Raw genomic sequence first — 19,754 nt, forward strand, 5'->3', positions numbered from 1 at the left:
GAGAGAGAGAGAGACAGACAGAGAGAGAGAGAGAGAGAGAGAGAGAGAGAGAGAAAGGGAAAAAATAAGCGACAAAAAATAATATGCGAATAACTTCTAATTTATATTATTCAAGTAAACGTGAATCAGAATGTATTGAATCAAATTTTTTGCTTATAGAGATGTTTTCTCTATCGTTGAAATATTTCAAGCAATGTAGATCATTGTTGTTCGTAAAGTTAATCACTTATTTATTATTATATTATTATCTATGAGTAGAGATTGAAAATTTGTTATAAAGAAGACGGCATTCAAAGTACACGATTCAAGTAAAGAAATATTTTTACCAGCGTTAAGTAATTTTGTTTCTATATTAATAACAATAATTTGATTTTCAATACGGTTCATCATATAGCCAATATTCCTCAGCACGTTAGTTGTGTTAGAGTTACGAATATTTTAGATAAATGTAAAAATAGAGCGATTGTTAAAATATGAAAGTGAATTGTGCGTTATTGTTAGTGAAACATTTTAAGAGCGAACTTTTACGTGTATCTACATATATATATATATATATATATTTTGTTCTTTGTTGTCTCTCTCTATATATATATATATATAGTTACAATGATAATAGAGACAACAAAGAACAAAAGAGAAGATCTATTAGTAAAACTATTAGTAAAACATCATCTGCGATTGATTTATGAAGAAATATTTACTTATTAAATATGTAAAATTCTTTATCCTGACAAATTATTTTCTTCTTACAGTTGGGTATTGAAAATGAAGCTTCGCATGGATCGCGACGCATAAGAAAAATAAATATTAATTTTATTATCTATTATTAGATTTATTACCTTTCCATTCAGGTGTACAGGTACAATTATATCCATCTCTGTTACTAGTACAGGTACCACCATTAATGCAAGGATTACTAGCACAATAGTTGATAGTACAGTTTGGTGGAATGCCCATATATCCAGGATTGCAAACGCACTGTTCTCCGTGAGAATCCCTGATGCAGATACTGTTTGATGGACATGAATCAATTTCACAGACACTTCTCGAATCACAATGACGACCAGTGTAACCGGCTGGGCACACGCAGTGATAAGAGCCAACGTCGTCTATGCATTCGCCTCCGTTCGCACATGGATTCGACAGACACTCGTTCAGGTTCAACTCACAATTCTGACCCTCGAAACCGGCCGGACAGTGACATATATAACCACCGTAATTATCGTAACATATGCCATTGTTAAGACACGGTTTCGCCAAGCATTCGTCGATATCTATCTGGCAATTTGATCCTTCATATCTAAGCAGACAATTTGAGAATATGTTTTTATATATATTACGTGATGTCGTTTAATATCTTTTTTAAGTGGTTATAGTACTCGGATATATACTCGAGTCCTATTATATGAAAACATTTACATGTTTCAGTACTTATTCATTCTTTTGATTCTTTTTTTTTTTTCTTTTAAATATATTCTATTATCGAGATAAAATTTAATCTCTTATATAGCAGCCAGATATATGGTTGAGTTTTATCATACGAAAATATTTGCATGTTCCAGTACTTTTTTATTCCTTTGTCTTTTTTTTTTCTTTTTTCTTTGTTTAATATACTTTATTGTCGAGATAAACATCGAATGATATTTTTTTTATCGTAAGAAAATAGAAATGATAAAGTACTTAAAAATGTATGATCGTTTTCTCTTGTAAATTGATCGAAACAAGTTGATTGATAAAAAAGAGTACCCTGTTCTATCGCATATGCACGTGTAGTTATTGATCCCATCTATGCAACGGCCCCCATGTTTGCAGGGATAAGACAAACATTCGTTAATGTTGGTCTCACAATTTTTTCCTGTCCATCCTGGCAAGCATTCACATTTGTACTCGTTGTCCGCGAGTGCCAAACAAATGCCGTTATTTTTGCAAGGACTTTCCTCGCAAAGTCGTACACCCAATTGCGACTCGCAAGATGCACCTGTGTATCCGGGCTGACAGTTGCAAGTAAAGTCACCCTTTTTATCTTCGATGCAAATTCCACCGTTTCGGCACGGACTATTCAAGCATGGTGGACCTAGAGAATTATATTAGATATTATTTATTTTACAAAGAATTTCAGAACAACTTATAATATTACAAGTTATTAGAAATAGTAATGGGTATGGAGAAAAACCAGTTTATGTGACATACATAAGTAGTTTTTCAAAGAGGATCTCAAATATTAAAAATTACGCTTTAAACAGTAATATTTCCATAAACTAGAAAGCGAATTATTATAAAAGCAAATAATTTCGTTCTACGTTTGCTACGTTCATATATAATCTACATATTTCTGTGATAATATGTTACGTATAATATTTCAATGACGTCACTATATACTACCACATGCACGTTTACAAAAAATTCATTAAAGTTGCCTAAGAGAAGTCTCGTTTAAAATTCCTATCATACATTTGTTCAAGGTACGTAGATAAGACATGCGTGCTTTAACATGAAGGTCAATGCTTCTTGGTAAAAAAGATGAAATGTAATGAACTGTAACATGTTTATGGTCGAAGAAATGCAAACTTCTTGCGGTTTCTATTTTTTTTCTTTTTTTTTTTTTACTCGTTTTCGTTAACATAGAAAAATTCTTATGACATATGTATTATCGTGATCTACCATTATCGATTTGACAGTTGTTGCCGGAATATCGCGCGTAACAGTGACACTCGTAACGGTCCTGCCGTGACACGCATTTACCATGCATCATGCATGGTTCGTTGCGGCAGACATCCATGGTGGAAGCTGTAGCCGATGCTATGCCACTTCCAAGGCCATTTGGACCACCTGAAAGTTGTACAAAAGAAAATCTACGATACAATCTACAAGATGCACTATATATGAAAACGTTGTGCGTTTAAGGAATAAGAAACAAGAAAAAATAAGTGCGTCAATAAAATATCTACGTTTTGCTAATTATATTTGTACTTATACTTGTACTTAAATTATTATACTCAAACCAAACAAGTTTTAAGGATAACAGTGCTATTTCATATTTCATTATTTTATACATAAAAAAAAAAAAAGAAAAAAGAAAAAAGATACTCTTTTAATTTCTTAACTTGGCTAAATTATTGATATATAAATAAGAACATCTGAAAAGTCATAAATAATTAATGTCACAAAAATAATTAATGTCTTAATGTTTATTTTCTTAGGAAAAATTTCTTTGGAATTTATTATCTAGGAAATATTTATTGATTCGTTTATAAGTTTGATTTAACAATATCGAACTATGATAAATTAATCGTAGAGATTCTATTAGATTTAATATGATCATCTATTTTTAATATATCTAACATAAAGTACTGACATAATAACCAGTTCTTATATAATACTTATTGGAAATTGCTAACCATTGAAACAAACAAGTGGATAGAAACTGTATACCGATGACAGACATTTGATTTCATCATCCTTTTTCATGTTATCCTAACTTTATATTTACTCTTCTACGTTTCTAAATTTTTTTAACTACGTGTTTATTTCTTATACATAACACACTTCATCGAGTACTCTTTTCTGGCAATATTTCCTGCAATTTATAACGTTACTCACATCCTCTGTTGTCCGAAGGACAGGGTCCGAATATAGCTCCATTGTTAATAGATTCGTTAAAAAGTATTCCAGGACCCTGAAGAATGCATCCTCTAAAACTTTCACCAACTATCAGTGAGTCGTTAACGTTGTAATCCGGCAGAGTTAAAATGGCAGCATTGTATGTGGCATTTGCGATAACCTGCACAACAAACAACGTTAATTAACAATGCATTTGTAAAATCTTGATAAATAAATAGTTTCGTGTTACAATGATACTTTCTTATATTTTTTTTGTCTTTATTTCCACCTTTTAATATAACACGTAACATTTAACAAAATATTTTAACATATAAACGTTGAAAATTTCTATCGTTTCTGTTAATATCTTTGATAATTTTCAAAATATCAATATAATCGTTTATGAAATATATCACAATAAAATTTAGATCCTCTCAATTTCTTAATACAAAACGAAAGTAAGTATGGAATCTACCGTGGTATGGATAAATGTGAACGGAATTTATAACAAATAAATCGTTGCGTTTGATTTTATCGTATTACGAATTATTATACGTTGAATTAAGTTACTTTCACGTATGCACGTTGTGCAACTATATACGTATATTTTATAATATTATAAAGGTAGATAATACGTATATTTACCTGTGTATGACCAGCTGTACTCAAAGTAAGATTTCCAAGTCTGAAGAAGAGATTGACATTATGCCAGGCGTTGTTTAGTAATCTAGCGTTGAGTCTTGCTTCGTGGACTTGCTGATCTACGATTGCAACGAAGAGAAGTCCATCGTGCGTGACCTCGAGACTTATGGAGTCGTCTTTGTACCTTTGAACAAAGAGCCTCCCACCTTCACAGGTTCGAAAACTCAAACCGCTATGCCTGTGCACAGATACGAAGGAGTTTAACTTCAGAAAGGCTGATCCATTGAAATAGGCCTCCCGTGGATGCTCTTCGGCATCCTTTCGACGTACGTCCTGTGGTGCTTCGTGTGTGATCGCCAATAGGCTGGTTAATACTGCAAAGATACATATTATGTAATGTCAACAAAGTACTGAATAAGACGTTCAAACGTGACATTAGAAACATGCATGAAATTAATTATAGAATAGGTGATATTTTACCGATATTTACTTTATGATAATCGTTCAAACAAGCTTCGGTAAAATTTTATTTAAATATCAAAATAAATGGCAAAGAAAAATATCATTTTTATCGTTTTAATATAAAAATTATAATATTCGTTTAAGTAAAACTTTCTGAAATAATTTACTCTTTATTTTTGTAAATAAAGAATTTTTTGTTATTTGTCTTTTGTTAATAAGGGGAAAACGAATAATGGATAGTGATACATTTGTTTAATTACTAAAAAAAAAAAACATTTATAAGATAAGATAATTGCTGTTAATTAATTTCTAAAATTTATTATAGCTATAACTTTTTTGTGTTCATTTTTTATTTTAGAAACATAAAACGTTCACAGATTATATTCGTTCTGAGATTATTCTTTTTCAAGACTATCTGCCATTAAAATTAATATTATAATATTATATTGTATATATAAATATAATTATATATATGACGTTAATTATGTTATATATTAAAATATTATTATATAATTATATTGTTATGATTAAATATTATAACATAATATGTAATAAATATATATTATAATCAAAATAATAATATATTATAATAATTATTAATATAATAATAATTTAATTTATTGTTAAAATGAAAATATTAATATTAGTAATATTGAAAAATATATTATATTACATTAAATTTATTCGATTTCAGTAGGTTAATCATGGTTGAAAAAGAAAACATTTGCTCTTCTAAAATCAATAATAGTATTGATTATTCAATAAATCAAAGCGGATCTTGAACATATTATCTTATCGTAAGTTTTATTGAAAGTAATTTAGGATCTTCTGATAATTCGTTCACCGTATTAAAATCGAGGAATATTTTGTACTATCCCTAAAATTACTTGAAGTTAAAGTAAATTCAGTATAATACAATTTCGAATAACTTGTAAACACAAAATTAAAACGAAAAAATATTTTTCCATTTAAATAATTATTTCAATAAAAATAGATTTAAATAATGCTCAATTTTCTGGATTCGATATACATTCTAACAACGGATTTAAATATATTTCATAAAACTTCAAGTTAAATACACGCGTAACACAAATGCATTAATTTTTCTATGTGCAAAAAGAGATAAAAGTTTTGAATTTATTTTATATTCATGAAATAACACATGGAATATACTCATCTTGTTATAAAAATATTACTAAAACATACATACAAATAATATTTCATAAACAATTGAATTTCCTACGATATCTTTAACTCTAACTGTATATATATATATATATATATATATATATATATATATATATATTCTAATAATAAGTATATCATAAAAATAATCATATATACATATAAATATATATATCTTCATTTTAATTATAATCGTTGTAAAAGAAATTCATTTTAATCGAACGTAATTGTGGTTGTTTGATATAATGTGAAAAGAGCATTCACTGAGAATGCTCGTATAATATAGTTAAATAAAGTATAATAAAAATAGTAAGATAAAAACATATTAACGATCGTCTTTACAAGCGTGGAAAAATCAATAAAAAAGAAGCTATAGTGAGGAACTTGGTGGGGAGAAAAGCAAAGTAAGTACATACCCCCATTTGGTTAGGTACATACATACACAAATAAAACTTATGTATTAGATTTACTGACGTAACGGGTCTTCTGCAATGACCGATAGACGTACACATAGCGAAGGTATATGCACGCATGCACGAACGTCGAAGATCGTTGTCTTCGAGGTGCAAGCCTTACGATATTCCGCATAGAGAACGTTTGAGTCACGCTATCGAGATAAATGATAACAAAATGGAAGTCCGAAAGGAACCTATAACTGAAACCGGTTATAATACATTCCTTTGTCTAAGAACAATATGTTGAAATAATATTAATTTCCTATTACAGATTGACACAACGATATTATCACGTTTATAAAAAATTATTGTCAAGAGAATATTAATAGATCATCTCTAATCATCTGAATTATTATTATTATATTTGAAATTTCTTTAGTTTTAATTGGTCTGCATTAATTTGTTCATTATTATCGACATGGCGTAGTTTATTATTTCTTTGAATATACGGTTCAAGTCTCGTTAAAAAGATATTCATCAGACCATATAGATTGTATATCTAATATAAAAAATATATATGTATATATATAAAACATTGTACTAGTAATCGTTGAAAATGAGATATAATTAATTGTTCGTTACTCTGGTACGTTTCATTTCATACAATGAATGAATTTGTTAAGATAAAATCAAATAGATCGTGATTGTGTTATCCTAAGACATAATTATTTTCAATACTTTACTTCATATTACTTATAAAATTAAAATATTACAACTAATAGGGTAATTGTTCAAATATGCTCTATCATTTGCAATACATTAATATTGCTCATAAAATTGAAATATAATTAATAAGTTAACCAATTATGTGCATAGAATGAGATGAAAAGAGATTGGAATTTCTATTATTATCTCACCGTCGTAATTAAATATTTATTAAATATTATATAAGATTTGATAATTGGGAAAAAAAAATATATATATATAAGTATATTTATTAAAAGGTAAAAGATAGACATGAGTCATCGAGTCCGAAGACACGTCGAAAACGGCGTTCCGTAATCATGATTCATAACGTGTGAGCGTTGAGTTTCCGTATCCTTTTCGCATGAGCGCACGCGATACGTTCAAGGATGGTCATGAGAGGAACGACATCACCTGTCTAGCATACAAAGAATTTACAGGTAGAAACAATAAGATGTCTTGATATGTACATATGTATAATTATGTGTGTATTAGTATGTACATGTATGGTCTAAACGTTCACTGTTCTCCTTATAATGTTCTGTCTCTTTCTCTCTCTCTCTTTTTCTCTTTCCCTCTCTTTCTCTCTCGCCTACTCTTTCCTTCTACGCATTTATCAATGATTTACCGATTCTCTTGTGAGAACGTTGAAGAAAAACGACGAATAGAAATAAATGTTGTAAATTAATATGTGTTCCTCAAAGATGACCAAGATGATAAATTGTGTCCTTGAATCTCTCAACTCGACTTACTAAGAAAACAATTTAAAAGACACGATATTTTTTTTTCTTTCCTGTTTTTCCTGTTTTTTGTTTCTTTTCTTTCTTGTTTCTTTTTTTCCTTAATGTATTTAGATAAAGAGGCTTTTTTTTAAATATCATATGTTTATTATATTACATGCGAGATGTACATTAAACTTTTAACACGTATATAGGACTTACTTTATTTTAATCTCAACTAATCGAATTGCTTGATATATTGAATAATAGTGTCAACAAATTTATGATAGATGAAATGACCCATGAATATGACACTATGTAAATCAGTATATTGATTCTTTCATAAATTATACGACAGTAACAATATTTGAAGTTCATTGATGGATTATATGATCAGGTTCGTTTTATATATAAAAAGACATTATAGAAAATTATTTCATCTAATATAATGCTTTAACAAAAAAAAAAAAAAGAAAAGAAAAGAAGAAAAAGGAGACATATATGACGTTTAAAAATTCGGTAAAAAGTCATTTTGCGACTTGAACTATAGTTTATTTAATGAGCATTATTTACTCAGATCCTTTGAAAATTGTTAAGTTTGACGTTTAAAAAGATCACGAAGAAAACACTTAATTGATGATATTCCTTTTTCAGATATTGCAATATAATACTCGAACGGTAATCTTTTGCTTCGAAGAGATTCAAGATACTTAAAAGTAACAATGGACCATAAGAGAAACGACATGGCTCGGAGTCGACAGAAGCATCGAAGTCTCCATCATAACGAAGCGCAAACACTAGAAATTTTTATCGTGGAGAAATTGCCTCTGGTTTATGGCATATAAAATGAAACGATTGATCGTGCTTATACAAAGAAATAGAAAGTTCTGACAAGAAAAGAAAACACTGAGAATATTCTTTAAAAAAAAAAAAAAAAAAAAGAAAAGAAAAGAAAAAGAAATAAAAACTGGAGATAAACTTATCTATATATTTTCATCTTCTTTCTCTTTTTTCTGCTTATTGTTTTGTTTTTTTTTTTTTAAATTACTGAAATCTTTTCTTTTCTTTGTCTTTGTATCTATCAATATTTATTCACGAATATTACAATTTCTTTTTTTATCACTTTGAAACGTATACAAAACTGACTCATTGGTATGTATGTGGTGCATACTTACATACGTAACTAATAACGCAATAGGTGTGAGAGAAACGCCCTCGTGCCGGTATTCGGAATTTATGGACGTTACGATCGTCAGGTTTTCCCACGTACAAATGCGAACTTCTATATACATGAGATTACGAAAGTTTGTGCATTCGTGACAACTTCGTAAACAATATCCGTTGAAAAATCGTCGAATGTTACTGTCAATCACGAGTAAATTTGTCATGCATAATCCATTGTTCGACATAAATATATACTTATAATTTTAATTTCAGCTGACTACCGATTAAATTAAATGTAAATATTATAATTGATACATTAATATTATTCTTTATTTCTAAATTATATAGTTTATTAATCGTATTAATTATTTATAAGAACAATACTATCAACGAAATGAGAAAAGAGATGTATAACTTTAATTAATATGACGATCATGTATTTTTATCCTTAAAATATGTTATTTTTTTCGAAATAAGAAAAATATTTTGAATATAGAATATTTATTATGCGATTCGTTCTATGTGTAAATTAATAATTTGTATAATTACTATCATATCATCTATCACTTATAAATTCTTATAATTTAGTTTTAATTAAATTAGTTAATGATAATTAATAATAATAAATATCAAAAAATAATTGGTTTTTAATATCTGATAGTACATAATTAAATCGAAATAATAAGAAAAGAGAGATATAACATTTGTATGTATAATCTGTTTTCGTTGAATGACGTCATACTAAGCACTGAATCACAAAAAATTAATAAACTTACTAATTTCATAGGAACGATCTTTTATTAAGAACCAGATATCTATAGATTTTGAAATGAGAGATTTGCCTTGAGCCACTTTCGCTTTATTTTATTTTATTTTATTTAACAAAACAAATTTATAATAATTGCAGTAATGAGATTCTACATAGTTAATCGTTAATGATAAAAAGATTTTATTGAATACAGAAACGTAAGCATATATAGGAAATATTAAGTTTATTTAGCACTCTTTTTGTGACAATGCCGATGGCGTCTATCGTGGAGCATGTAATTATGAATTTAATAAGAAAAATTTTCATCTTTTTCAAGATACGGTGGTAGAAGACTTCCTTGAATTTCATCTTCCGGGCTACGCCCCTATTTAGATGGAAGAAAATTCCTATCAGAATCTAAAGTACCGGTTCTTTGATCAGCTTATGGATCGGTGAATGGATCTTCCATTCATTTCAACAGTGGTTCTCACGAGTCTTCAATGCTTTGCCCGTAACCGCCATGAGATGCGGGGATAATATTATTATCGTCGATGGGAAAGTAGAGCCGTGATCGTGAAATACAATGAACCGATGTAAATCCAACGTATTTTAGCGGTATTTTTTAAAAAGAGCCACAAAAAAATTCTTAAAAGAGCAATGACCTTGAGAAACAGAATGACCCAGAGATATAGATATCATAAGTTACTATATTAAATTATCACTTCTATTTATTTGACTAGTATTTTTATGAATTAATGATAAGTATTTTGTGAAATAAATGATCAGTTTAAGTATACGAATATTTTGATCAGTGTAAATAATTATATCATGATTGCGTGAGTCTTACGTAACTTATATTACGTATTGATATTTTGCTCTAAATATTATAGCTTCATTATAAGAATATATATATATATATAAATGTAGGTATGATGTACGTACGTACGTACGTACGCATGTACGTATGTATGTATATTTATTTGATCTTAATATTTTGTTGTTATTTAAAGATTGATAACGAAAAATTTATATCTTTAATTTTAAATAAATAATTTAATATTTACTAATAATTATACACAATGTTTTGATATAATAATTTCGGTGGGAGAAATTAAAATTTTGTAGGTATTTGTTTTCTATAAAAATTATCTTTGATATTTCGATAAAATTAGTCTAGTCAATTCTTTCATTTTTAGCATTAACCTGTTTATAATAAATTAAATAGATCCTTTTGAAAATTCTCAAAAAATTAATTTAAAATTTTAATTAGCTCTTTCTTTGGTTTCATTTGATTCAATCAATTATTTTCTATAGTCAACAGAAATTTACATACTACATAGACATAAACAAATATTTAAAAAACCTTATAATTTTGTGCAGAAAATTTCAAACAGAAATTGAAAAATTTTTATTTTTATTAAAAACTATGGTAAACAAATTCTTTTCACAATAATAAATTGTGTACACGAATCTAATTATTATTAATATTAGAATTAAATAAAAAATAAGATTATTCATTATAGATGTCAACATTAAATATTTGCAGCGTTATAAACGTTTACATAATTCTTTTTATATAACTCTTTTATATAACCTACTTTTTAAAATATTATTAGAATTCTTTGAATAATTTAATTAAAATAAATAAATGATAGAAATATAAATATTAAGAAAAATATAATGAAAATTATACTCTTTTTAAATAAAGTTTTCATGTAATATAAAGTTTCTAATATAAATGCGTTAGGTAGTTAAATCAAATAGAATCGAGAGATTATCCAACGCGATTTGATCGCATAGCAATAACGGCTGCGTTCCGAATAGCGTTCTATCGCAAGCGAAATAATGTGAGGCTAAATGCGATTGTCCAATCACATGATTATTGAGTTCATTCGCTGATCGAAAACCACATCTCTTTAATTACTACACGGTTTTTCTCTCTCTCTCTCTCTCTTTCTACACAGATACACATACACGCGCGCACGCGTATATATAAGGTGTTTCATTTTTAAATATATTGCTAAATATCTACAATACTATTACAAACAAATGTTTTAAATAGAAGTTATTAAGTATTGTGGATAAATGCTCCTATTTTATAAAGGACGTTGTTGTTACAATACGAAAATCATATCAAGTTTTTTAAATGAAAATTAATATTTCACTCTTAATCAAAGTTGTAGAGAATATTAATACGAATTGTGCGAACACCTACGTATGTCTTTTCATCGATATTTCATCGAGTTATAACGCCTTGAAATTTAATAAACAAAATTGTAATCGCAATTAACTGATCAATTTTTCCATATAAATCTGATAATTAATATAATCAACCTGATAAATTAATGAATTTTTTTTTCTTTTTTTGTTTTATTTATTTATTTATCTTTATTCATACATTTTAGATATTGTAATCATTAGAAATACTCATAAAAAATATATCTACTAATTATACAGTTTATTAAACTTCAAGGTACTATAACTCGATAAAATATCTATGAGAAAGTAGACTATAGAGACTCGTTGGATTCGTATTGATGTTATCATATTACCATATTAGGCTTAAAATATCGATTTCCATGTTATGACTTTCATATCTTGACAAGAGCGCCCTCTATAAAATAGCTGCAATAAATATTACATTTCCGTCATGAAACGTAGCAATTTTTATTTTAAAGAAAATTCGTTTAAAAAACCGGATTGGAATAGATATTTGACTTCTTATAAAAGATTTCTTAGAAATATAAGGACTTCTAATATATATAAGGACTTCTAAATAAAAGACTTCTTATAAAAGAAATCTTATAAAACGAAACATCCAATATATGTATATGTATATATAAAATGTCTGAACGAAAAATATCGACCATGATTAAGATGAAATTTAATTTCTTCGAAAAACGTTAAAACCAAAGTCGATAAATTTGCGACAACCACGAAAAATTGTTCCACGAAAAAAATTGATTTGTTCCGATGTTTTTGGTTGAAAAAAATCATTAGATTTCGTAATAATTCTGGTGGTACACTTTTCATTGGGACACTATATATATATATAAAACTATGTAGGTATATATTTTATTTTTATTCTTTTACTTTATCACCCTTCTCATTAGATTTTTTACTCACTACCGAGTAATAGAATAATAATATATCGGCGGTAAGAGCGTGTCAGAGTGCAGGCATCGTACTCAATTCCTCTCTGTCTCGTCTCTACGTTAAACGAGATTAATTTCACCCGCGTGAATTTCACAAGGTAGTCGTATATAGTCGACTTGCGTAATGAGATGAACGGTGAAAGCGCATCTTTGATGCAAAACGGTATGAGGGATACGTCAAATAATGTGTACATGTGTGTGTGTGTGTGTGTGTGTGTGTGTGTGTATGTATATAGAAAAAAAAGTGTAAATAATAACCAGGAGAAATAATAAGTAAGATAAATAGTAGATAATGATTTGTTTTATTCTCTTTCGTATTGTTCAGAAATAATTTTGTTAAGAAATAAGAATTTAGGTTTTCCAAAGTTCATTTTTTCTTTCTTAGTATCAACAATATACGTCGGATAAATATTTTATTAATACGTTTATTTTATTATTTATATTATATTTTTAGTAAAAAAAAAAAAAAAACAAATAAATAAAAAACAGAAAAAAAAGAAAGAAAACGATATGTCCAAAATTGAAATTGAATATTAACATCATTCATGTCCGATTTTATAAAATTTTATGTAGAATAACATTTATTTTTAAATCTATATTGTATCTTTTTAATCTATAATAATCTTTTTTTTACTTTACAAAATCTTCTAAAATTACGAATATAATACTGCAGTAAAGGTATCTAATATAAAATACTACACGACAAATTTTCAAAGTAAGTATCATTCATTCGAGTGTAAATTTCAATCGGATACATAAAAAATATAAAAATGTGAAATATTAATATAAAAAATGTCGAGTAAAAAAAGAATTCTTTTTAAAACAAATATTATTAGTTATAATTTTGTCAATCATTCTTTGAATTCTATTGTAATTATTTTTCCCAGATTTTTGTGTGATTCACGAAGCTATTATTTCACGAATAGGTACACTCAAGAAACGAGCTGTTCAGGTAGGATAAGCCGTTGTACGCTGCCATAATCAATAATAACGGGAGGAGAAATTACTAGTAAGAAGGAACCAGCGACTCTTCAATAGGGTGACTGTGATTTGCCGTTTCATTGATCGTAGCCGTTAACGTATTTTTCATTGATTACTTTTTTTTTTAAACGATGACAATCTAACGGTTTAAAATTTTACAAAAACTCATAAAATGCTTTCGTAAGCTGCTTTAATTATATTTTTATAGAACATTATAACAAAATTATAATGATATTTATTTCTCCTTCATGTTGTTGGCTTTAAAAAATTTTCTATTTCAATTTTGCTATAAATAAACTGAAAGTATTAATTGAAGGTAGAACAGTATTATTATTTATTTCTAAAACGATTTCTATAATCTTATAAGTGATATTAATAAATCCAAAAACGTACAATATAATACATGTACGCAAAGATTTATTCATATTAATTTTTTAAAGTTTTGATAAATATCTGAAAGTTACAAATTATTATCATTTAATCTTTTCCACTCTAGCGTTGCGTATAGTAGTCGATTAATAAATCTTATTGATTTTTTCTTTATCGGTATCCATCCTAGTATTAAGCAGAGAATTTTATAATATAAAAATGCTAAATTGTGTTACATTCAATTCCACTTTATCCTCACCCAATGCTATCATCACCATCATTATAGTCATCTCTATTATAGATAGATGTATAATTATAACTGTTAGTATTAATAATACTATATTATTATAATTATATTATTATTATTATTATTATTGTTATTATTATTATTATTATTGTTGTTATTATTATTATAGTTATTCTCTTGATATCATAGTCATTGTTTTTTTTTTTCAAGTATCTCTATTTTTTTTCTTCAAAATATCTTAACAAAAATATATCAACTATCATTATAACAAATATAATCATTTCTTATAGGAACTATAAAGGTTAAATATAATTTAATATGATTTTATAATGATGTAGTTTAATTTTATAACAGAGTTCAACGAAAAATCGTTGTCTTTTGATAATCGACATGCACATACACACACTCACACATAATAGAATACCTAAAAGTGGAACCGTTCTAAAAGTAAATTTACCGTAAAGATAAATCTTCTTAATCACTTTTCATTAAAAATTTGTTAAAGCTAACTTGAAAATTTATTTCGTATTCTTCAAGTGTAAATAATATATTTTCTTTTTGTTTTATGATATTCCTATAAAATTTCATTGTACACTTAAATATTACTATAATGAAATTTAAATAAAGTTAAATATATCGGAGTACGTTTTTGCCTTGTTGAATGAGAGAGAGAGAGGGAGAGAGAGAGAGAGAGGGAGAGAGAGAGAGAGAGAGAGAGAGGGAGAGAGAGAGAGAGAGGGAGAGAGAGAGAGGGGGAGAGAAAAAGAGAGGGAGAAAAAGAGAGAGAATATATGTCGACATAGCAGAAAATCAAGTATGCGGTTCTATGAGCGGAAGTAAGAACGGAAGACAAAAAGGGTTTAGAAATTATGAGAGAGAAAGAGAGAGAGGGACAGACAAACGGACAGACAGACAAAGCAAAGAGAGAGAGAGAGAGAGAGAGAGAGAGAGAGAGACAGAGGGAGGGAGAGAGACATGGAGAGACAGATAGAGCGAAGAGAGAAAAAGACAAAAAAGGGCGAAAGAGAAAGAGATGGAGAGAGACAGACAGACAGACAGATAGAGTAAAGAAAAAGGAAGACAAAAAACAGAAAAAGAAAGAGAAAGAGTGAGAGAGAGAGAGAAACAGACAAACAGATAGAGCAAAGAGAAAGAAGGACAAAGAGAGGAAGAGACAGAGAGACAGACAGACAGAAGCAGGGAAGCATTTCGTGCGCTTCGCACGGATAAATTCCCGCAGCAATGTGCTTCGATCGGGACATTGTGGAGGACAGTAGTATAATGACACGTTCCATGTCACGTGGTTGACGTTCATAGACGCGCGCACATTATAGATACGACATGGAAAATCGTTGTAGAAGAAAATATTAAAACCGAATCGCTTATCTGAAATCGGCTTATCCTGAAATTGAATTAAGTATTAAGGAAGAATGATATATGAAGATAAAGTAATCTATTTTGAAAAATAATTTTTTAATTCGTAAGAATAATTTGAAAATAATTTTTATATTCGTTATAAAGTAAAGTTATAGATTTGTAAAAATAAAAAAACTAAAATTTTAATTTTAGTAATTTAATAATCGACAAGATTATTATTTTAAGAAATATCTTTAATAAGAAACATATTCATTATTCATATTATCGTATATTTTAAAATACAATGAATGGAAAATAGAAATGAAATGATATAATTATAACTAATAAAAATTGAACCAGTGAAAAAAAGAAATACACACACACAAATCTACCTATATATGTTATATTATATAATACAATTTATATATTGTTTATTATAATTTAAAATATATATATAAACAATAATAATAAAAAGAATATAAATGTATAAAAAATATTGAAAATATATAATTTATATATTATATTATATAATCTTTTCTTGTTTCTTTTTTGTGTTTCTTTTAATTTTTTTTTTGTTTCTTGTTGGCATATCTTTATGCTTTTCTTTCAATTCGTATATTAGCAACTCAATATAATAATTTTATTATTTTGTAAATAAACGCCATTATCATTTATGTGCTCATCACGTAACACGAAACGCATTAAGATAAATACGTCACATTGGCTTCGATTTTTTCAATCGACTTTTAATGTTGATTTAATTCGTTGATTTTCAAACAAATTTGTTATCCATCGATAAAACTATTTAATTCATTTCAATTTCATTAGTAACTCATTGAAAAAAAAATTTTTCAAGTTCATCATATTCATTAGACTTTATTTTTCTTGATCACTAACAATTACAATTATTTATATATCAGTGAATCAATGCCATAGATCGATCAATTGATTCATTTAATTTCGAATTATTATATTTTTAATATATTAATGTATTAATATATAAATAATATTTAAGTTTGAATTTTTCTTACAGGGGCATAGTTGCTTACTGACGAAAGAAAATATTGAAAATTGAAAAAAAAGAAAAATAAAAAGCAAAAAAGAATCAGGGTCAGCCGTAAATCATTTTAACGTTACTCTCTAAACTAAAGAGGATTTTTTTTGTCTCTTCGTACGCATTTTCTCGTCAAACGCGTTTAACTTGGAAACAGATAGATATATGATACGAACACGAGTCGAGTCTCATTGTCCGCTCGGAGAGGCACACTTTTGAAAGAGCCATGTACGCGTTCTAAAAACACAACGTCGCCTCGACCATGGCGATCCTTTTGTGCTTCGAGACGATAGGAACGACTACGCCCACAGATACAATTGTTGATCTCTCTCTCTCTCTCTCCTCTCTTTCTCTTTCTCTATCTCTCTTTCTCTCTCTCTTTCTTGCTCTCATTCTCTTTCTCTATCTTTGTTCTGTCTCTTTCTCTTGTATTAGAAGCGAGAATACATATCCACAGGAAGGAAGGAATCGCGTCACTCGAACGAGAAGTATGGCGACGAGCAATGTGAAGTCAAGAAACTGTAATATCAAAGATCGGTATTATGGACGATGATTTCAAAAAAGAGAAAAAAGTAAAGATAGAGATGTAGAAAATGATGGACAATGGAAACTTGACCAATCAAGTCGATGAATAAACTATCATGTTAAAAATTTAATTTAGATTTTCATACAAAAAAACAAAAAAAAAGGAAAAAAATATTCGCACCTGAATTGTTCAAGATATTAGGTTCAAGATATATGAAATAAATAAAAACCTACTGAACATAACAGGAAGAACAATTATTTCTTTTACTCGCAATTATTTCTTTTACTCGCATTTTTTTACAGAGATCGCATAAATGCAGAAATGTTGAACATCCTTCGTAAAATCACTTATCACATCTCATACATCGAATCCAGTCATCTTCTTTCGATGTAGAGCTGTACTATTATACTACTTCCCTATATCAATGCATTCAACATTATCTTTCTTCTCGAAATGTTCTTCAGACTTTTGAATTATAAAATTTGAAATATTTTCATCCGAAGATGAAGTTTTCATAAAGAAGATGCTTACGTTTGGATTTGTCTGTATTTGTAGCACATTTTGTTATTTTCGCCACTCGAAACGTCTCTTATATTTTCTAATTCGTTGAATTACATCTAATGACGTACTAGGGATGAGATTAATTTTATTTAGCATTGTGTCTGACATGTCTGTCACAGAAGTATTTTTGTTAATTGCTTGCGAACAATTAGATGAGACAAATTCTACTTCTTTATTTTCCTTTGTATTTTTTTTCAGCTGACAGATGTTGTTCTGATTGTTATGCTTCTTTTAAGAAAGCGTATAAGAGACCTTCATTAAAAATGATTAACAGAAAGAATAAAAATTCACCATTTCCGTAAGTAGTCGGATTTATTTTACGTAAGAATATAACAATATATAATTTTACGACGGATCAAACATGCCCGAACAAACAGAGTCATCTATCTCTAAAATCTCGAAATTCACTTAGTTTTTCAATAATGTTATAACAATATTGCACGATTATAAACATAACCGTTAAATACTATATTAATACTCTGTATTCAGAAAAAATTGTTATTTTTTGATAAATAATTAATACATTATGATTTAAAGAACAAGCAGACAATATTTAATTTTCATATTACAAATAAATTATCTAATTTTTGAATTCTTAATTTAAAACAGACAGATCATACCGTTTACAAACAAATAGTTTTGTTAATTGTTAATCCTATCATTAAAAATACTTGAAAATCCGATTGTATTTACAAAATATAAAACCAACTCATCTCATCTCGCCTGGAATTATTTTCCTACAATTTTTGTTTATATTTATATTTCTTTTTCTTTTTTAGTGTACCGAAAGTTTACTATATTAGCAGAAATGGAAGTAAGCAAAAGTAATGAAAGAAAAGTGATATATATTGAGTTGTCCATATTTTTCTTATTCCAATAATAAAAACTTTCCAGTATTGTTTGCAAGATATAGTGCAAGAAAACAACCTGCGTGGAGAGAAGAAGCCATAAAGGAGAGGCATGCATGCTACAAAAGCTTTCTGCAGCTTCGCTACTAACCCTCAGATCTATGTCTTTTCGATATAATGAATAATCGATATTCTCCTACATCTGCACAATAAACTAGTAACCGCTGTGTGTGTGTGTGTGTGTGTGTGTGTGTGCGTGCGTGCGCGTAAGTATTCCGTACATGAAATCCTGATAGGACAATTATGGAACGAGTTGTTTTCATTTAATTAATTTCCAGGTTTAATTAATAAACCCCTAATTGCTACAATATAGTGAACATTATTCTTTTTATGAGATGACCGAAGGATACCGATCTTGTTTTAGTTTGTATATATATTTTTTTTAGTACCGTTATTTTGTTTTCTCTTTGATCGTTCTATTGATATAAAAGAGGAGAACATACAAATTACGGTTCAATGTCGACAACCGGAAATAATATATGGAGACAATGTCACGTTATATTTTAACTTAAATGGATTTTTGGACAAATAGTTTTTGAAAATAGTTTTTCATCGAGAAAATATAAAGAATATAAAAGTAGAATAGAAAAGTTGATTAATATTTATAATATATAGAAATTTTGTATGACTTGTATTTGATCTGTCCTTAGAAAAATAAAATGTTATGTGAAAGTTAATTCTTTTACATTATGTTACTATAACAATAAAATTTGGATTTTATCATAATACTTTATATTATGCGGAATAAGGAAAATAATGAGAAAATATAAAAAAGGTATAGAATTATAAAAAAAAAGGAGGAAGTGAAATATTATATAACATCTTACGATTACATGGGTACGTACAACGAAGTTATATTTACATATACTCATATCTATTTTTTCTTAAAAAGAAAATTCATCAAATTAGACCGATTATAATTGAATAAGCATGAAAAT

The 19,754-nt window shown here is 27.8% G+C and overlaps 1 protein-coding gene across 4 annotated transcripts in view; it reads right to left on the reverse strand.

Moving 5' to 3' along the window:
• LOC122636431 (protein crumbs) overlaps nt 1-19,754 on the reverse strand; it is a 43,832-nt gene that overhangs the window by 8,936 nt on the left and 15,142 nt on the right. For all 4 annotated transcript variants that reach the window (XM_043827621.1, XM_043827620.1, XM_043827619.1 and 1 more), the window contains exons 2-6: nt 4,246-4,616; nt 3,601-3,781; nt 2,662-2,829; nt 1,747-2,074; nt 840-1,300 (exon numbers count right to left, since the gene is read on the reverse strand). In XM_043827621.1, coding sequence (XP_043683556.1) covers nt 840-1,300; nt 1,747-2,074; nt 2,662-2,829; nt 3,601-3,781; nt 4,246-4,616 — 1,509 coding nt within the window. The remainder of the gene's footprint in view (nt 1-839; nt 1,301-1,746; nt 2,075-2,661; nt 2,830-3,600; nt 3,782-4,245; nt 4,617-19,754) is intronic.

Source organism: Vespula pensylvanica, chromosome 22 (assembly GCF_014466175.1).
Source record: "Vespula pensylvanica isolate Volc-1 chromosome 22, ASM1446617v1, whole genome shotgun sequence".
NCBI lineage: Eukaryota > Metazoa > Arthropoda > Insecta > Hymenoptera > Vespidae > Vespula > Vespula pensylvanica.